Source organism: Periplaneta americana, chromosome 17 (genome assembly GCF_040183065.1).
Source record: "Periplaneta americana isolate PAMFEO1 chromosome 17, P.americana_PAMFEO1_priV1, whole genome shotgun sequence".
NCBI lineage: Eukaryota > Metazoa > Arthropoda > Insecta > Blattodea > Blattidae > Periplaneta > Periplaneta americana.
This window is the reverse complement of record NC_091133.1, coordinates 15,379,686-15,402,284: the sequence shown is the minus strand read 5'-3', so window position 1 is coordinate 15,402,284 and position 22,599 is coordinate 15,379,686. Positions and strand designations below refer to the sequence as shown.

Here is a 22,599-nt window from a genome sequence, read left to right as displayed (position 1 = left end):
CACGTCAATAGTATAAAAAGCTATATAGGTTAACCACTTTAAGAGAACTTTTCTAAAATGAAAAAAAGCAACACATCTGGCATTAAGAGGCAAGATGTTAAAAAATTTTATTCCCATAGTTTTCAAACTTTTCAGTGCTTTGGAAGTGTGACAATATTTAAAACTCAACTCAACTCCTGAAAAAACACTTTCAAATTAATGTATAGACTGTTTCTACACCCATACACAAACTTTTCATACACCACTTGTATACCGTCAGTCTTACTAAGGAACATTAAATCCAGACGTTTGAGATGGGCAGGGCATGTAGCATGTATGGGCGAATCCAGAAATGCATATAGAGTGTTAGTTGGGAGGCCGGAGGGAAAAAGACCTTTAGGGAGGCCGAGACGTAGATGGGAAGATAATATTAACATGGATTTGAGGGAGGTGGGATATGATGATAGAGAATGGATTAATCTTGCTCAGGATAGGAACCACTGGCGGGCTTATGTGAGGGCGGCAATGAACCTCCGGGTTCCTTAAAAGCCAGTAAGTATATAGACCAGGGGTTTTCAAACTTTTTGCTGTCATGGATCTCCTGAGCTTAGGAAAGCAGCTCACGCCTCCCCTCTCAACAATTAACTTTTAATATGCGATAATGAGAGACAAAAATTTCTTTCATGTGCTTATTTACTTCAGAATATGTATTATATGTCTTTCTTGTGTTAAATTCTATCGTTTTTGAAGGACATGTTGGTTCAGAAAAGTGTGAATACAATTAATAATTATATATAATAATAATAATAAGTTTTCAGTCAAATACACTTTTCAATTTGTGAGGTCAGATAATCTGTTACATCACAATATTTAGTACGAAGTCACTAATATTTTCGACTTTAAAAAGTCATCTTCAGGTGCATAAAATGCAAACAATATATTTAAAAATAGGTGATAAGTTGATCTAGCAATTAATAACATGGTAAGTAATGCACGTACTGGCATTTACAATTATATAAATTTCGTGCCTCTTGTGGTAAACTGTACATGGTAAAGCTGAACACTGATGCTAGATTTTCGTGTGTATGAGACAAGGAGAAGGCACGGCATGATATTAACCTTATACAATTAAAGGCTAAGTATTCTCATTAGATCGTATCATTAAAATTAAATTTGTACAGTTTGATATTAACTACGTTAAAATGTTAAATATAATGTATAAATTTAAAAGAGATGGAGAAGCTATGATGCAAATGCTGTTGGTGGGAGAGCACGCAGTCTAATTCGTCGTGGTGAATGCCATAGTTGTCTGAAAATATTTTAGTTAATAGGTTATTATTAATTTTGAAAAGGTTGTGAGAGCTGATATCAGCGTTTCTTAAAGGTTTATTATATTTGTACTTACATAGTTGTTCAGTTGTTTGCATCCAGACAAGGGGGCGTGTTTCACCCGACATTACATGTTTTAGACTGAGTGATGATGTATGGACAGATAACTGAGAGGGGATGCCAGGAGCAGTGGCGTATACTGGTTAAAGGGTTTGGGCTACCGCTGACCCTATTATTACACAAAATATATCTAACAACTACTTTAATTTTAATTACTATGGTAAAACTAATAATACAAAATTATTACATTATGTTATACTATAAACTTTTTCTTTTGTAATTTCCTTGGGCTACTGCTGGTAGCCCCGGTAGCCCGCAAAATACGCCCCTGGCCAGGAGTGACTATTCGATAACATGTTATTTTATTAAATGATATAGGGGATTACGTAAATTTGGTATTTGCTCATTTAATAATGGATTATTAGGGTCTTGATTTTTTATAATAAAAAACTCTTCTGCAGTATTGATAAGGTGTGAATTATTTATTACTTTTAAAATTTTTAAGGTGTTTTGTATATTATTAATTTCATGGCCTGAATATAATAAACCTTTAAGAAACGCTGATATCAGCTCTCACAACCTTTTCAAAATTAATAATAACCTATTAACTAAAATATTTTCAGATAACTATGGCATTCACCACGACGAATTAGACTGTGTGCTCTCCCACCAACAGCATTTGCATCACAGCTTCTCCATCTCTTTTAAATTTATACATTATATTTAACATTTTAACGTAGTTAATATCAAACTGTACAAATTTAATTTTAATGATACGATCTAATGAGAATACTTAGCCTTTAATTGTATAAGGTTAATATCGTGCCGTGCCTTCTCCTTGTCTTATATACACACGAAAATCTAGCATCAGTGTTCAGCTTTACCATGTACAGTTTACCTCAAGAGGCACGAAATTTATATAATTGTAAATGCCAGTACGTGCATTACTTACCATGTTATTAATTGCTAGATCAACTTATCACCTATTTTTAAATATATTGTTTGCATTTTATGCACCTGAAGATGACTTTTTAAAGTCGAAAATATTAGTGACTTCGTACTAAATATTGTGATGTAACAGATTATCTGACCTCACAAATTGAAAAGTGCATTTGACTGAAAACTTATTATTATTATATATAATTATTAATTAAATTCTATCGTACCTGGTTAACATTTTTCGGTCTGTTAATCAGGTACAATAGAATTTAACACAAGAAAGACACATAATACATATTCCGAAGTGATATAGTGTATATAGAGTAAAACCCATCAAGCCACAGGAAACAACAATAATTAGGAAGTATTGGATGCTGCAGCCCTGCAAGAGCATGTTTGCTCACACAGCTTCTACAGACAAAAGAATAGCCACATTTTAGAGTAATGTATAAGAAGTCAATCAATAAGAAATAAAAGCAAAAAAAGAAGAAGGAACTACATCAACAAATCAACAATGTAGCAATGGACTCTGCTGTCTCCTATTATTGCCAAACTGTACCTGCAGCATTTTGAACACCAGACTTTAGACTTAGCTATTTCTTCTGTTACATAGATGACACATTCGTGGTCTGGCCACATGGACAAGATAAAATCCAAAAGTTCAGTTTACCATGGAGGTAGAGTCCAATAGTTCATTTTCATTCTTGAATATTCATATTTATAACAAATCAGATGGTACTCTTGAACATGATGTATATAGGAAGCCAACGTATATAGATCTTTATCTAAATACACACAGCCATCCATCACCATCCTCCGCAGAAAAAGTTAGTTTTAACCAGTTTATTACATCATATCGGATATTAAAAACTTGCCCACAGAAACAGATCTTCTATACAAATTATTACAACAAAATAACGACATGATGAAGGATGGGTGGAGCGGAGAAAAATTCTTTCCGGCATCGGGATTCAAAACTGGGTTTTCAGCTCTATGTGCTGATGCTTTAACCACTAAGCCACATTGGATTCCTTAAAAGAAAACCTACAAATTAAACCAAACCCTTTAACTCTATTAAATATGGAATATAATCTAAATTTAACATAATAAATACTGAAATCAGAAGTAAACACTGAAATACTAAAACAATTGTCTTTAGAGACAATTAATATTAGATACCCTCCACAAAACTGGCTTCATTTATACACTGACGGATCCTTGATCTCCAGAGAATAAGGTGCCGGTGCAGGTGTTACGTGCTGTCTCTTCTCACTTTATAGATCACTTGGGTATGGAACAACAAGTTTTGATGGAGAAATCATTGCAATAAGTGAAAGTCTCAGGAATCTTCTATGCCACATCAGTAAATTTAGGAATGCAGTTATATTGTCAGACTCCAAAGCAGCTATTCTATCAATAGTCTCTAAACACACATCTTCATCTCAAACAGCAGAAATAACTAAAATGCTCTCTCAATTAATATCACTCAATAAAAGAATTGTATTCCAATGGATACCATCCCATTGTGGAATCCTGGGAAACGAGAATGTGGATGCTTTAGCAAAGAAGGGCAACACTGCTACTTACAGACCTGTTACTAAATCTACGTATTACTCTGTGAAGAGATTTATTAAATCTACATACTTAGACTTCAACAAACAAAATTTGATAACACAATCCCAAGGGAAAAAATGGAACTCTCTGCATCAAAATCCACAGTTAATTCCCGATTTACCACGAAAATCGTCTGTAGCTGCATTTAGATTGGCAACAGGCCATGATTGTTTGGCCAAACACCTGCATAGAATTGGAATATATCAGTCCCCTAACTGTCCATTGTGCAACTCAAACCAAGAAATGGATTCGGAACACCTCAAAATCTGTGCTTCAGTGTCTGGTCATGATAATATCTTTGAAAAATATTGGAGTGCAAGAGGTCAAATGACTTTATTGTCAAACGCCTGGCATTAGAAAACAACAACAACATTACAACAAAATAACTACATGATGAAGGATAGATGGAGCAGAGAAAAATTCTCTCCAGCATCAGGATTCAAAACTAAGTTTTCAGCTCTACGTGCTGATGCTTTAACCACTAAGCCACGTCGGATTCCAGTTCCGATGCCAGATTGAATTGTCTCAGTTGAAGTTCCACCTCTCAGTTTCCCTTTTGTGGTCAACCCTCATGCACTGTGCCACAGATGTGTGACAGTGGCACAATGTCCAACACATTATGTGTAGGGGTGCACTCATTACAAGAGAATTTTTCTCTGCTCCACTCATCCTTCATCATATGATAATGCAGAATTCCTGCACGGAAATATATGTACTTCGGTACTTCATAATAATAAAATAACTACAGCAGAAAGGAAATCAATAAAGCCCTGAAATAAGTCAGTTCAAAAAGAAATCAAAGAGAAATGTCTAGTAGTCAAGAACCAACCAACAAAGAAAGCTTTCATTCCATATTATGGAAACAATCTCACACAAGATAATCCGAATCCTACAGAAACTGGAAATAAAAACATCAAGAACCATCAAACATCTATGCCAGGTAAAAGGTAATCAAGGAGTGAAAACACCAGGTATTTACAGATGCCTTATGAAATGTGACGAAATGTATATTGGACAAACTGGCCACATGGTGGAGGACAGAATCAAAGAACATCAAAGTCTCACACTCCATTATCCCAAAAATCTGCTGTGGCGCAACACAGTATTGAAAAAGGACACAAAATTATGTTTGATCAGACCAAGATCTTATATGGATCAAACCATTACTGGGACCAGATAATCAATGAGGTAATAGTGATTAAACAGGAGAAGAAAACTTCAATAGTAATGGCAGATTACAACTGAGTCAGGCTTGGACTCACACCTTGAACCGACTAAAATCTAATGGTCACCTTTCACTGGTGAGACAGAGGTACAGGTCCTTTGATTCTATTGCAGTAAACACAGGGAAGCCGTGGACTGAGACTGGTGATCAACTTCTACCAGTGAGACATGGCTTGTCGCCCACCAACAATCTTACAGCAGTAATCTGCTTGCCTCTGATTGGTTTAAATTATCCATCTGACTTTTACATTTTAGTAAAGACACGACTTTCTTGTCACAACCTTCAGTATCCCTGAAGATGGCTGCAGAGATAGAAGCCGAAAGCTTGAAAGATATCAACAACTCGACTCGGCTGATAGCCTGTGAAACCATCAAAGAGACTTAATGTTATCCGTCTGGATGGAGGCTAATGGCTTTGTTGAGGGATGCGATGTAGCATACAAAGTGGGAACAGCAACATGGCGATCATCATGGACAGATGAACTCAAATAATTTCGAAGTAAAGGTTCAGTTATTCCCAATTTGTCTGCTCCATATGTAATCTTCATGGACAATGCACTTTATCACAGGAAACAATTGAGTAGTTTAATATCAAAGACGGACATCTGTCGTCTCCATAGTTTTGATCTAGAGGCAATTTTTTAATTCACAGTGTTCTTTGTAATATTTAACACAACTTATTTTATAAATGTTGTTTTCTAATGCCAGGCGTTTGACAATAAAGTCATTTGACCTCTTGCACTCCAATATTTTTCAAAGATATTATCATGACCAGCCACTGAAGCACAGATTTTGAGGTGTTCCGAATCCAGTTCTTGGTTTGAGTTGCACAATGGACAGTTAGGGGACTGATATATTCCAATTCTATGCAAGTGTTTGGCCAAACAATCATGGCCTGTTGCCAATCTAAATGCAGCTATAGACGATTTTCGTGGTAAATCGGGAATTAACTGTGGATTATGATGCAGAGAGTTCCATTTTTTCCCTTGGGATTGTGTTATCAAATTTTTTTTGTTGAAGTCTAGGTATGTAGATTTAATAAATCTTTTCACAGAGTAATACGTAGATTTAGTAACAGGTCTGTAAGTAGCAGTGCTGCCCTTCTTTGCTAAAGCATCCGCATTCTCGTTTCCCAGGGTTCCACAATGGGATGGTATCCATTGGAATACAATTCTTTTATTGAGTGATATTAATTGAGAGAGCATTTTGGTTATTTCTGCTGTTTGAGATGAAGGTGTGTGTTTAGAGACTATTGATAGAATAGCTGCTTTGGAGTCTGACAATATAACTGCATTTTTAAATTTACTGATGTGGCATAAATGTAGTGCTAGAGTTTACATATAGTTTCACTATAACTGGAAAGAGCATGAAAAATTGTATAAAAATCCACTGCTATCTAAATTTCGATTGAGGTCAGATGTCCGTCTTTGTTATTAAACTACTCAATTATTAGATAAGGCAGATAAGAAATGTTGGACTGCTTTCGAAAGCATAGAGTGCCATGTGAAGAAAATATGAGGAAGTTCGCTCTTTTTTCATTGCAAGAATAAATTTGTTCCAAGGAAATAGTGTACTAAATCGACACAATATTTGAAAATCAGTGAAAGGTGACCATTAGGTTTTAGTCGGTTCAAGGTGTGAGTCCAAGCCTGACTCAGTTGTGATCTGCCATCCCTGTTGAAGTTTTTCTTCTCCTGTTTAATCTCTATTACCTCATTGATTATCTGGTCCCAGTAATGGTTTGATCCATTTAAGATCTTGTGACTCAATTGTACCTACACCGATTTCACATTTCTGATAATCCTACTTGTCTGTGGTGTAATAATCATGATGAAGATCTGGAACACATTCTTCTATACTGTCCATCCATAACCACAAAAGAAGTAAATTAAAATCATCAGTACCAGTTGCAGAAGACACAGCCCTGCAGTATATATTGACTACACCCCACCTCTGGCTACTAGCAACAGGCATCTATAATGAACACCAAACAAAATACCCCTCATTTCTCGTGAAAAACAACAACTGAATAGACTAGGAAAGTTCAGGATAACACAGAGGGTTTGGAATTGAACGGGTTACATCAGCTTCTTGTCTATGCAGATGACGTGAATATATTAGGAGAAAATCCACAAACAATTAGGGAAAACGCGGAAATTCTTGTTGAAGCAAGTAGAGCGATAGGGTTGGAAGTAAATCCCGAAAAGACTAAGTATATGATTATGTCTCGTGACCAGAATATTGTACGAAATGGAACTATAAAAATTGGAGATTTATCCTTCGAAGAGGTGGAAAAATTCAAATATCTTGGAGCAACAGTAACAAATATAAATGACACTCGGGAGGAAATTAAATGCAGAATAAATATGGGAAATGCCTGTTATTATTCGGTTGCGAAGCTTTTGTCACCTAGTCTTCTGTCAAAAAGTCTAAAAGTTAGAATTTATAAAACAGTTATATTACCGGTTGTTCTGTATGGTTGTGAAACTTGGAGAGGAATAGAGATTAAGGGTGTTTGAGAATAAGGTTCTTAGGAAAATATTTGGGGCTAAGAGGGATGAAGTTACAGGAGAATGGAGAAAGTTACACAACGCAGAGCTGCACGCACTGTATACTTCACCTGACATAATTAGGAACATAAAATCCAGACGTTTGAGATGGGCAGGACATGTAGCACGTATGGGCGAATCCAGAAATGCATATAGAGTGTTAGTTGGGAGGCCGGAGAGAAAAAGACCTTTGGGGAGGCCGAGACGTAGATGGGAAGATAATATTAAAATGGATTTGAGGGAGGTAGGATATGATGGTAGAGACTGGATTAATCTTGCTCAGGATAGGGAGCAATGGCGGGCTTATGTGAGGGCGGCAATGAACCTACGGGTTCCTTAAAAACCAGTAAGTAAGTAATTTTGAGTAAAATTGACGATTTTCACGATTAAGACTATACCATATGTAATGTATCCTTTATTTTCTGATGGACAATTTGGTTCTACCAATTTCAAAAACAGAACTACGCATTCTTTATGTTTTGATCCTTTTCAATATTGATTTTTTTTTGCCAGGGAAAGGCTACCAATTCTCTTTGTCAAACACTGAAGCAGTAACTGACCTTTCCAAGCTTCACGGTCTGAGCATGAATGTCACCGCTGTATTTTTCGTTGCGTACTATGTTCATAGACTCTGGCTAAGCGGGTGTTGATCTCTTTATGATAAACATGTGCAGGTTATACAGGGACATCATTTTATTTTTAGTTCAATTTTTATTGTACCTGAGTTTTTGAATGTACTTCACTCCCACCCCTTCTACTAATGAAGTTCCAACTCCACACAGAACCAAGACCGCAGATAGTAAGCAGTACTGAGTTACTGTGTATAGTACGTTCCAGAAATATGTTCGCGTTTTCCAGTGACGAAAGAGCTTTCAATATTGAATCATATTTTCGCACAGGTACTGTCCGTTTGCCTACGTCGCATCCCGATTTCCCCCACCTGCTTCTGCTCGCCTTTCTGTAAAAGCTGGGCTGTCTTAGCTCTTTTCTGAAAACATTAATTTCTCTTAGGAATTGGATGTTTACGTAATATTATACAGCTGTTTAATTTAACTTAAATAAAAGGGCCTCGTTAAGTAATTAACTGTCCCGTGATTTCCTCCCTTTCTACAATCCTGCGGCATAACCACTTGGACGGACAGTAGATAGCATGTCTGAGTAATTTTATATTTTCGGGTCGGGCAGAAGTGAAGATTGAATTCACAGTACGTAGAGTAGGTACAGAATTCTTTCAACATGAGTTACTAGTACGAAGGACGAAACTGGCAATTGGAATTAGATGCAATAGTCTATAGTGTGATAATATGCACAAAAGAACTGAAGCCTGTATCGAAATGAACGGCCACCATTTTCAAAATTGTGTTTAAATATTCATATTATGATTATTTTTCAATTTAACTTCTTTCTCTATATTGTACGCTAATGTGGTGTAGACAGTATAATATACACTGCATAATGAATACGTTTGCATGGATAACTCACTTCGTGAGTAAAAACACTTATTCTTAATACAGTACTGTACTTTGATTAAAGAAAAACCTAATGAAAATTATCAAACTCAAAATCGCGATATTTCCTAGTTTACGTAAATGGATGAACTACTTTTCTTCCATCCTATACCTAGTAGGGTGATTTGTGTTTTACGCCAGTATCATCGAACTCCAGTCTTGGAGGGGGGAGCAAGCGGTGTTTCCGGTTCTCTAAAGGTATAGACAGGTTAATATTAAAAATGTTAGTAAAAATAAAATGATGTCCCTGTATAAAAGCAAATGTTCACTCAGTTTCGTTTTCGTTTTTTTGTTTTCATGGCACCCCTATCCTGCCAAATTCAGTTCCTTGGGTTCTGAAAAATTTTCAATTTTTTTTTTGTATATTTTAGTGTAAAATTATTTATAGACAAGTTGATATTGCACGAGCTGTCTACCTTATAATAATATTTTTAATTAATTGCTTTTCTATTCTTCGTTTATAATCTCATATTTCAGTTAATGTTGACAAGATGTATTTAAGTAAGAAGTATAGACCTAAGGTGATTGAAAAGTGACAACAAATTTTAAACTGTTATGAATATTATAATATTTGAGATGAAAAATAATTAAATAAAATCTGCATTGTTGGGCAACACCCTTAGCCTCTGTTCCTTTCTCAAGGTAAGAGTCCAAGTTTCACAACCACGCACAACAACCGATAATATAACTGTTTCATAAACTGTAACTTTCACCTTTTATGAGAGCACACTGGTGAAAAAAGCTTAACTCAACCGAATAGTAGCTCACATTTCGCAAATTAATTCTGCGTTTAATTTCCTCCCGAGTGTATTATTATTATTATTATTATTATTATTATTATTATTATTATTATTATTATTATTAATTCTCGAATGTGAATAACCCTATTTCACTGCACTAGGTATGTTAGGGTTTTGGTTAATACATTAATACTAAGTCAATTAATTTCTATTTTATTGTACTAGAGTACTTTATTTCTTCTAATCTTTATATACTTTCTTCTGTTTGTATCAACTTCCTACCATTTGTTTCTTTGTTTGGCAACATTTCAAACTGCAAATTCTTTACGGTACCTATATTATAAAATATGCTTTGCTATCTTTATTTGTTTACCACACAGACAGTCAACTGAAAATGGCAGCTCGGTTCAAACGTTTTGGTGAAGCTAACATTAGTGATATAGAATTTTAGTAATTCAATTAATATTTTATTGTATTAGAGTAGGCCTGCTTTATTTCTTCTAATCGTGTAATATTCAATTAAATCCCACTCGAGTTTTGATTTTCTCTAGATAAATTAAAACCTCTAGTGAGATTACTGTTGAAAAATTGTTGAATGACGAACTGCAACACTTGTCTTTTGAATATCTCCTTAATTTATTTGGAAAAGTTCACACGAAAGATTCTAAATGACCAAGTAAATTACATCTCTTCCTGATATGAAGAGGACAGTTATATAAGAGATGAACAATTATCTGTTGTGATTAACCACATTCACAAAGTTACACAACGCAGAACTGCACGCATTATAGGCGTATTCTTCACCTGACATGATTAGGAACATTAAATCCAGAAATTTGAATGGGTAGGGAATATAGCACGTATGGGGGAATCCAGAAACGCACATAGAGTATTAGTCTGAGGGTAAATGGCCTTTGGGGAGGTCGAGACGTAGATGGAAGGATAATATTAAAATGGATTTGAGGAAGATGGGATATAATAGGAGAGAGTGGATTAATCTTTCTCAAGATAGGGACTGATGGCTGGCTTATGTGAGGGCGGCAATGAACCTCCGAGTTCTCTAAAAGCCATTTGTAAGTAAATAAGTAAATAATAATAATAATAGTAATAATAATAATAATAATAATAATAATTAGGGCTAGAATTTTGATGACCTATAAATCATGAAAAAAGTCCTAAAAACAATACATTTATGACATAAAAATCTTTCAAAAATGCCCTTAAAAATGCCCTAAGAATTGAACTTAGATAATTGGCTTAGTAGGGAAAGAGGTTTTGTACTAAATATTTAGATTAGTAATTAAATTAAATTTTACATAATTTTTTTCTAAGTAGTACACTTTAATTAATTATTTTACCTGATGTAGTTTCCATGTATGATCGTTCACTTCTGCGTCGGCATGTGGACGTGAGGTCATCAGTCATCTGGTCGGTCTTGGCCCTTCATGGGCTGTAGCGCCAAGGATTTACTTTACTTTTAGTTTCCATGTAGTGTATCACAAGGCCACTCTTATCCGGAACTAGCAGGTATAGAGGAGTGTATATTGAAGAGTTGGTTGGATTGATGCATTACCTGGGGTGTACTACGTTAAAATTACAATATTTGTGTAGAAAAACGATTAAAATATTATAGAAAATAATGGGTATTAATGGAAAAAATATGTAAAGAAAAATCTAAGGAAATAAACATTATTTTCCATTAATAATGGGGATTTATGGCCATAAATATGGGAAATGCCTGTTATTATTCGGTTGCGAAGCTTTTGTCATCTAGTCTGCTGTCAAGAAAACTGAAAGTTAGAATTTATGAAACAATTATATTACCAGTTGTTCTGTATGGTTGTGAAACTTGGACTATCACTTTGAGAGAGGAACAGAGATTAAGGGTATTTGAGAATAAGGTTGTTAGGAAAATATTTGGGGCTAAGAGGGATGAAGTTACAGGAGAATGGAGAAAGTTACACAACGCAGAACTGCACGCATTTTATTCTTCACCTGACATAATTAGGAATATTAAATCCAGACCTGTGAGCTGAGCAGGGCATGTAGCACGTATGGGCTAATCCAGAAATGCATATAGAGTGTTAGTTGGGAGGCCGGAGGGAAAAAGACCTTTAGGGAGGCCGAGACGTAGATGGGAAGATAATATTAAAATGGATTTGAGGGAGGTGGCATATGATGATAGAGACTGGATTGATCTTGCTCAGGATAGGGACCAATGGCGGGCTTATGTGAGGGCGGCAATGAACCTCCGGATTCCTTAAAAGCCAGTAAATAAGTAAGTAAGTAAGTAAGTAATAATAATAATAATAATAATAATAATAATAATAATAATAATAATTCGAAGAAAAGAAGAGATCGAAAATTTTTCTTCCCGAACATAACTTCGTATTGAATATAGCCTATTTCACGCATCCACACTAAATTGGGTTAACGCGCCACTCAATCTGTCTGAAAACTTCTAGCTCACATCTTTTGGTGTAATGGGTGGAAACTGATTCTGCAGCCTAATTACAAGACAACAGACAATAATAGAAAACAATTGACTATAGAAGATTCCATTTTATTATTACACTTGAATGTTTGATCCTATTTATTTTTATTTTTTATTTTTTAATTAATTTAAAGTCCATTTGCACAATTTTAATATAGCCTATGTCGCTCATTTGCGATAAGAGTGACACAACTTAATTCTAAATTTATGCTGAGACTTGGTTTTTTTCATCATGCAACTTCTACTTCAATTCCTGTAGCACATTGTTTTATAAAACATAAATTTGATTCATTTACTTTGGTCATTTAATGTCCCCTTTAGTCCACACCTGTGGAGTAACTGTTAGCAAGTCTGGCCGCAAAACCAGGTGACCCGAGTTCGATTCCCTGTTGGAGCAAGTTACCTGGTTGAGGTTTTTTCAGGGGTTTTCCCACAACCCAATTATGAGCAAATGCTAGGTAAGTTTAGGTACTGGACCCCCGACTCATTTCACCGACATTATCACCTTCATCTCATTCAGACGCAACATAAACTCGGCTGTTGATAAAGCGTCTTAAAATAACCTACTAAAAAGTCCCCTTTACATAACAAAATAAAGTACACTTACCCAACACCACCAAATAATAGTGAAAATGATCCCTTGACTACTCTGAATTGTGATAGACTATCTTTAATCTAATATGGGAAGATATTCTTAATTTATCCGTAGTATATGGGTATTCAAATTATATTTAGAATATTTATTATTTAATTATTTATTTATTTAATTATTCTGGTGGTGTTAAGGCCATCAGGCCTTCTCTTCCACACCACCAACAATTTAATACACTTAGAACGAAAAGAGTAGCTTTATATTTTTACTAGTGGCTTGTGCAGCAAATGCTGCTGCAAAGTAAGTTCGTTAGACGTTCAAATAAAAATTTTTCAGATTTATTTTCAATAAAGAATTCTTGTCTTTTTGATAGTTATTTGCTTCCATAATAATGACACATACTCCCTCTGAATGGATTTTTTTAGGCCAAATACTTTTTCTTGAAACTATCCAACTTCAGTTTTTGAGTTTCAACGCGAAAACGCAAGTATCAATGTCAGGACGATAGCAGTAGCTATTTCAGGTCATTGTGGATTGTAGGCAAAAGTTAAAAAAAATGTCAGGTTTGCTGAGCTTTCGAACAATAGCATTTTCGTATAGCTGCTGCATGTAGAACATGAAATGTAGAGCCTAAAATCATTTTATCGTACTAAGAGCTCTTGCTCAAATGATCTGGAGACTACAACATTTTCTAGGCCTCTTATTTTATAAGTAAGTAATAACTTTTTATCTTTCCTTACGAACTGTAATTTTTGCGCTCTCTCGAGCCAATACTGAAGACAATGACACATATCAATATCTACACTACACCGCCATTAAGTATGTGAAAAAGACCCAACCCCACTGGGTTAATAAGTATAAAAATATTTGATTTTTAATAACAATATTATCTTACTTAAGTTTTTTGTAGTTATATATAGCAGCCACTCAGTAAATTATAGAAATGAAGATCTAAATTAAGATATTCTCTAAATTTACTTACATAACCTAAAAAGTTTCACTTTCGTACCATCAATATAGCATCAATATTATGTACAATTAATGAAAAATAGACGCATCATGATATTAACTATAATAATATTTAATTTCTAATGGTAATAATGTCATCAAACCACCTCAAGTTTCGTAGATTTGAATATCCAATACACAGCTGTACTCAGAAAATTATACACTGCAGAATCAGTTTTAATAACAGATTGAATTGAACTCTAAATATGTCGGCAATCCTGCAGGTCATGGCCTACGTGTAATAGCCTATTGTTTATTGTAGTGTGTGTTTTGTTCTGAAATTCAATCAAGTCGGCCGTGATTGAATAAAATTAGTTCTCAAAACTGACAACAGATGGATTTTCGAAAATAGGAAAATTATGTAGGAAAATTGACATTTCACTGAAAACTATTATTTTTCCGAAAAACTTTGGATGCCAGGCATGAAAATGAGGGGTCACTCATTAAAATCCGTTCAGCCGTTTTCCCGTAATTTCCATTACCAGTTCAAAATATACATATAGAAGATATCAATAACACAATGCCAGAAAAATATATTTCTGTAAATATTAACCCGACACAAATAAAATTTAAAAGAAAACATTACCACATTACAAAAATCCAATAATGTAGGTTATATATTCATTCATAGTTTTGTGAGCAAGAGTAGATTTTCACTGCAAACCCAGCATTTTCCAATATGTTCAGAAATAAAATTATTCACCTGATTATGAAATGTAAAAAACAAAAAACAATAATGATATTAAAAGCAATCTGCCGTATCTGCTTAAAAAGTTTGTTTATGTTTCAATTATAAATAGTATTCTATGTATCGGCGTACCATTTGCAGCCAAATTGACTCTCTGTATGCTAAATCATAATTCTGAGTATTTTAATGCACAAATGTGTATTCGATTCATCTCACCTGTAAAGATTTTCTAGAGATATCCTTCTTTAATGAACTGTTCATAAAAATATGAGGTCCTTTGGGTTGATATTACTCATTTAAATATTTAACGATATTTCCTGTTGTATGTGATGTAACGATAACCATTTGCCATTAAACGTGTTGCTCCCTCTGCTTTGTATCCCTTCCCGTTTTATTGATGAGTGTCACACATTTCCAATACATGGGCTTATCCATACGACAGCAGCTATAACCTTTTTGACACCTTGCGAGCTATAAAAGAACGCCAAGCTCATGTTCCGAAAAGGAACAGACATGTTGTTATGAGGGTACTGGATCAGGTTGTACTTCAGCTTCCCATTATTCAACATCAAAACAATAATAATAATAATAATAATAATAATAATAATAATAATAATAATAATAATAATAATAATAATAATAATAACACTTACTTTTACTTACTTACTTACTTACTTACTTACTTACTTACTTACTTACTTACTGGCTTTTAAGGAACCCGAAGGTTCATTGCCGCCCTCACGTAAGCCCGCCATCGGTCCCTATCCTGTGCAAGATTAATCCAGTCTCCATCATCATATCCCACCTCCCTCAAATCCATTTTAATATTATCTTCCCATCAACGTCTCGGCCTCTCCAAAGGTCTTTTTCCCTCCGGTCTCCCAACTAACACTCTATATGCATTTCTGGATTCGCCCATACGTGCTACATGCCCTGCCCATCGCAAACGTCTGGATTTAATGTTCCTAATTATGTCAGGTGAAGAATACAATGCGTGTAGTTCTGCGTTGTGTAACTTTCTCCATTCTCCTGTAACTTCATCCCTCTCAGCCCCAAATATTTTCCTAAGCACCTTATTCTCAAACACCCTTAACCTATGTTTCTCTCGCAGTGTGAGAGTCCAAGTTTCACAACCATACAGAACAACCGGTAATATAACTGTTTTATAAATTCTAACTTTCAGATTTTTGGACAGCAGAGTGGATGATAAGAGCTTCTCAACCGAATAACAACACGAATTTCCCATATTTATTCTGCGTTTAATTTCCTCCCGAGTGTCATTTATATTTGTTACTATTCCTCCAAGATATTTGAATTTTTCCAATTTTTATATTTCCATTTCGTACAATATTCTGGTCACGAGACATAATCATATACTTTGTCTTTTCAGGATTTACTTCCAGACCGATCGCTTTACTTGCTTCAAGTAAAATTTCCGTGTTTTCCCTAATCGTTTGTGTATTTTCTCCTAACATATTCACGTCATCCGCATAGACAAGAAGCTGATGTAACCCGTTCAATTCCAAACCCTGCCTGTTATCCTGAACTTTCCTAATGGCATATTCTAAAGCGAAGTTAAAAAGTAAAGGTGATAGTGCATCTCCCTGCTTTAGCCCGCAGTGAATTGGAAAAGCATCAGTTATCCGAAGTTGACGTAAATAACACAGCTACAAGATTCCTCATAAGGAAGGGGTATATTATAGCCTAACAATATTTTCTATAATTTTATCAATTATTTGAGATCAAGTCACGTACTTGTACTCACATATCCAAAATTGTTTGTGTCCATGTTTTTCATTACAAGCAGCAGCCTGCCTTCAGTGCGTATAAATAACATTTCTGAATACATGTGCATTCATGCTACAACATTGAACAAATAGAATGCGCAACCTGTGTTAGTTATGTTGGCGGATTCCAGCCTTATTTACTTTTTTTTTTTAAGAGATTATGTAAATCGCAATATTTTTTTAAAGAAATCACTCAGACATCCTGGATGTCGTATTTTTATATTGATAATTCCAACAATAAAGATGACGTATTAATTAATAAATGAATAATGTATTTATTGCTGCTTCATTTCAGTGATCTTCATACATAGGGATACATGTTAAAAACTATTGATGTAGATGTGTGATGTCGGTTACAGACGGCTTGATAACAGTTCACATGAAACTTTTTTAAAGTGTGAAAGCTTAACGAAATTATACACTTAATTTTAATGTAATGAAAAATTATTATTATTATTATTATTATTAATATTATTATTATTATTCCTGTGGAAATAAGGCTGATTAAAAATGCGGGCGTATAAAGACAGAAATGGTCAATTTAATGCAGTCTAATTTTAAGCAGCTGTAATGATTTCCAAATGAATCCAGTTCTCTGTAATTACATATATATTATTAGCCATAACAATTTCAAACAATCTATTGGCGCAATATTGTTAAAGTGTGACTCGTTTCGACTATGAATTATTGCATTGTTGTCTCGAGACTAGGCCTCGAGATTTATAGTTGGAGAGTTTATATTTTTATTTCACCTTTATGTTTACTGTGCTACAACAACCTGGGAAAATACGTCACAAATTGCCACTCTTAATACAACTCGTAAATTTTCGTCTGCTAGTCACGATCTTTGTTTACATATTAGAAGTTTTCGTTGAGAAAACAAGTTAGTGTTCCGAAATACATATTGAATATAGAGCCAGACATAGGAACTATGTAGGGTAGAGGCAGGCGATCTATGATAGGACTACACAGAAAGTATTTTTTTCTATGGAGAGCATTTTAAATGAATCTAAGCCAGTCTGGTGTGTTATGCAATGGCAACGTTTTAGTTAGTTAGTGGGGTTTAAAAAGGGCGCGTCAGCTATGGCTATTCGGGCCCTTATCTAAAATCCTTCACAAAATAACAACGTTTTATGTCCTCACTTATTTCCAGGTGTCTTAATTAGACTTTAGTCCATCTAGTAGACTTTTTTTAAAGTCGTATTTCGAGTCCCGTATATTACTACAGATACAAGTTACTTTATGTTCAGATTCATTTCTTCTATATATTTTTTTTCATGCTTGGAAAACTCCTCTCCTGTTGTATTTTCTTTAAGTGCAATGACATCGAGCAAATATTCTTATACGGAAAGATTATTCGTAACTCCGCGGGTGAACATTACCAGTATTCTACCCTATCAATATCTGTGTTTCCATCTAAAGCGAGAGATTAGACAACTGAAGCGATGAGATGCAAAACAGCACAAATCCACTTTTTCACACTATATGAGTTATGGGTATCATTGAATTCGTATCACTCAGATCTATATGTTGAGACTCAAAACGACACAAAAACCAGCCTTTTAGTGGACATTTTAGTGGCAGTGATATTCATAACATCACAAGTTCCATAATGTAAGTTCTTTTGAATATCACTGACCTACTATAAGTTTCTGGAAGTTGATATTCGGAACAGCACAAGTTCATAGTTTGATTTTCTCCCACATAGCAGGGTTAGTGTTTAATGGTGTATTTTTTGAGAGATTGTATGTTGTATTTAACTTGATAATCATTGTGAACAAATTCAATGTGTAAGAAACAATCCAAAGTCAAAGCTAAGAAGTTTTACAATGATATGAAGGAATGTGAGTTGTTAGTGAAGGATGAAGGGGTAGGGTGTGGTATATCAGAATGCATTGTCTTCGATTACATGCAGAACATACCATATCCACTTATTTCTGTGAGTGAAATGTTCTATGCTAGGCAACTGTGTATGTTTTTGGCATACCCAGAGTGTCTGATAACAAACGATTTATGTATCCTTTTACAGAGTTAGTGGGCAGAAAAACACCAAATGAGACTGCATCATTGCTAGACCATTTTATTAGGCACAATATTAGTGAAACAGTACTAAAGCATTATGTAAGTCTATTCAATGATGCATGCATCTCTCAAAACAGGAACAATACTGTTGTCAAATATTTTCATCATATGATCAAGACTGCACGTTCCAGCAAAGGGACAGTCCTACTCGTCATGTTACCGAGATTTTGGTCGCATTGAACTGAAAAATAAGAAGAAAGATTGTGTGTACACTTCAGAAGAGTGAATAGATGTCATGAAAGCAGCTAATGTTGATCAGTATATGTTGAAAGATTTTAAAACATTATTTTCAAAGATCAAGGCATCAGTGTCACTTTCAAAAAGTCAGGGGAAATGGAAGATCATATCTTACAAAATAACAGAATACAGATCCAATAGCTTGACTGTAAGCACAGCATCAGGTGGCTTTGTAACCGAAAACTATCAATTTAAAGGGAAGTGGAACGTTGATCTCGCTTCACTTAAAAAGGGATATGAAGGTGAAATTAAACTGAAATCTGCAGAGGCTGCTGATATAAAAAAGTATCTGTCTGCAATTAATCAACATCGACTATAGTATGAAGGCCTTATTCAGAAGTATGCAAATAAACAAAGTGTTAATGATGAATCTCATAGTGAAGTGTGGGCCTCTGATTAATGCCAAGTACTCTCAGTGAACATAAAAATGTAATATTTTATATAACTTGAAATACTATTGATACGTATATTACTACAGATACAAGTTGCTTTATGTTCAGATTCATTTCTTCTATATATTTTTTTCATGTTTGGAAAACTCCTCTCCTGTTGTATTTTCTTTAAGTGCAATGACATCAAGCAAAATATTCTTATACAGAAAGTTTCTTCGTAACTCCGCGGGTGAACATTACCAATATTCTACCCTATCAATATCTGTGTTTCCATCTAAAGCGAGAGATTAGACAACTGTTTGTACATCTTCGATTTTATTTCTCGTTCAGTTAGTGTTTCAATATCCCTTACCCTCCTTTGTATTGTTCGTGTGGATAATTTCATACTGTTGAAAACATCAGATTATTCGGGACAAATAATGTTAACAATTTTATTCAGATATGTTTTAATTAACTGTCCTTCATTATAGGACTTCGATGATTTTGCAATTTCCAAAGCAATAACATAACTTGCATGGAGTTCCTTTTCACTCATAGCTTGTTTTATCATATTTTATTACTATTATATCCAACTATATGAAGAGAAAATTTTGTTTATACCACTTATTTTCTACTGTATACATTTCCGTTTACAATTATATTGGATATGTTTATGCTTACGTATGATTTCGTGATAATCTTACGATGTGTCGTAATGCCACTAGTTGTTCGATTTATAAGTGCCTATTAGAATAGAACACAAGAGGCATCTACATTGTCACCATGTATACAACAAATACTACTACTCCCATTCATCCTTAAACACACGTTTCCGAACAGAAACAGACATTGAAGGTTCTGAGAAAGAAGCAATCAAAATTTAATCAGGTAATCCGCCACTGATTGATGCCTGTGAACTGGAGTTGTAGGAGAGTTGGACGGAACGCAGGGGGTGAAGCAAAGACAGTTTATAGCGCTGCTCCTGCGACGCCACTATTGCTAGTGATCACGATGACATTTCTGCCTATCCTTGCTTTATACAGAGTGTTTCCGAGGTGATGTTACAAACTTTATGGGATGATGGGGAAGGGCACATGTATCAATTTGAAATAAGGAACCCTGGTCCGGAAATGACCGAGTCGAAAGTTACAAGCAAAAATAGTTGTGTGGAAATGAAATAATTTTATTCCTCTGTACACCTTATTTATGTGTATTTATCTGTACACCTTACACATATTGTATTCATCTGACGTTGTCTACTTACAGTATTCCATTCAGCGCGCTGTCTGAGAATGGGGACAGGAAACTACACTAAAGCAATGCAGATAGCGTAATGTGTAACGGACATGGACGGTCCTGATATGCACGTCTGTAGACAGCAGTGTATGTGTACAAGTTGCAGTGTCTAGTCGATCAGTCCTAGTGAAATGGAGGAGGAGTACACGAGAGCGGAATAAGCAGATCAGATTTTCGAATACGGATGAGCCAATGGGAACAGTAGACAAGCTCACAGATTGTATAGTGCAAGTACCCACGTAGGAGACATCCGGCCCATACTATCTTTCCACGACTGTTCCAAAGGTTAAGGGAAGGAGGGCATGTGTTGCCAGATTACAATTCCATTTCCACACAACTATTTTTGCTTATTACTTTCGACTCAGTCATTTCCGGACCTGGGTTCCTTATCTCAAATTGATACATGTGACCTTCGCCATCATTCCATCTCGGAAACACACTGTATAAACTTTCTAATATGACATATTAGAACCAAAATAAAATATAATGTAATATTAGACGAACAAAAACGGCAAAAGTTTCAATTTTTACGTGAGTACGGTTTCTTACTTTCTTCTTTTCTGACACTACAATGGGTATGGTTGATTGATTGATATGGACATGTACCTGATAGTTTAACGATCTAAGACACCGGTATGAAGACCTTCATTGTGAATTCTGTACCAGATTGTAGTAGGCCTACGATTTATTTTCATTACTTATATGTGGCTTTGTGCCAAATATGGGTTCACAGCCTACTTCGCAATTGCAATTTGAAATTACACGACACAGCAAATGGTCAATTTGCGATTGATAAATTTCTGTTACTTATACAACCACCCTAGTTATTCTTTATAAGAGCAATTGGATGCTGGAACATAGTTACACTTCCAGACCGTCGCGACATGTATGGTAATGTCTTGTTTGAATGGGAGTAATCGGGTCTCTTGCATACTAATTAGACAGGCAACTGAAGCAGTCTTTCATTGTTTATGTACACAGTCTCACTACAAACTGGAGTCTGTCTTACACCTTAAGTACAGACTAGTATATATAGTCACGAAGCTCAATACGTAGGGAATATGCATCCATATATAGTTGCTAACCACTAGGATCGCTATTATCGCCTCATCACAAACAATGCGAAATAGTAGGCCTAATGGCACAGTCTGTTGTTCCTAGTACCCTCAACAACTCAAGCTTCGTGACTGTATATACTAGATTGTGCCGTAAGTCTTCTATTTATTTTTCGTACCCATATGTCTATTCTTGTTTAAGTAACTAAGGTGGCAAGAACATTCTTTCTCAGCTTATTTATTAACGCTCTTTCTTTGGTAATTTCTTACTTTTTCGTCCTATTTTTATTACTTTCTCTTCCTTTTCTTAGAGATTTTTGTCTGTCTTATGGAAAAAGTGAAAACAATGTGAGGAAGGGAACGATATTCAATAAGAAAGATTCAAATCTCTTAGTAGAACTTTGTTGATAGAGATTCGGTTGTCGAGTGTCATTTCAGTGGCGAAGTAAACAGCAGCTCGAGAAAACAATATTGAATATAATATACAGAGTGTAAAAAAGTATCCAGTATTTTAGGAGGTGCTAGTACGCATCAAAACAAGAAAAAAAGGTCAAATAAACATGGGTCCTACAAACATACTTTCTCAGATCTCAAATGTGACGTCCATTTATGGCAGTTCCTCTGCTCTTCGTCGTAAGGGATCACGCACTTTTTGAAATTGACCTGGTTGTTCTTGATAACCAAAAGTCTAGGGGATTTAGGTTTGGGAAACGAGCAGGCCAAGGTGTGGGGCCTCCCCAATCAATCCAGCGGTCCTGAAGTGTCAGCGTGAAATGTTCACGCTCATTGCAGAAAAAATGTGCTGGTGTGCCATCATACATGAACCTCATCTGTAGTCTTTGCTGATATGGCACATACTCCAGCAAGGTAGGCAATACGTTAATAAGAAAGTTCTGATAACGAGCCCCAGTTAATCTCTGTGGCAGCACGTATGGCCCTTACTCTATCGCCAAGAACGCCTGCCCATACGTTGATTGAGAATCGGTGCTGATGCTTTATTTCTTCAACTGCATGGGAATTTTCATCAGCCCAAACATGGTGATTACG

At 35.2% G+C, this 22,599-nt stretch overlaps 1 protein-coding gene across 3 annotated transcripts in view; it reads right to left on the bottom strand.

Annotated features, from left to right (window-relative positions):
• Positions 1-14,348, bottom strand: part of LOC138692868 (KH domain-containing protein akap-1-like) — an 89,428-nt gene extending 75,080 nt beyond the window's left edge. Inside the window, exons 1-2 of one of the 3 annotated variants that reach the window (XM_069816172.1) lie at positions 14,144-14,348; positions 11,301-11,462 (exon numbers count right to left, since the gene is read on the bottom strand). In XM_069816172.1, coding sequence (XP_069672273.1) covers positions 11,301-11,360 — 60 coding nt within the window. In that variant the 5' untranslated portion in view covers positions 11,361-11,462; positions 14,144-14,348. The remainder of the gene's footprint in view (positions 1-11,300; positions 11,463-14,143) is intronic. The other 2 variants (XM_069816173.1, XM_069816174.1) reach the window with 2 other exon arrangements.
• Between the last annotated feature and the right edge of the window lie 8,251 nt (positions 14,349-22,599).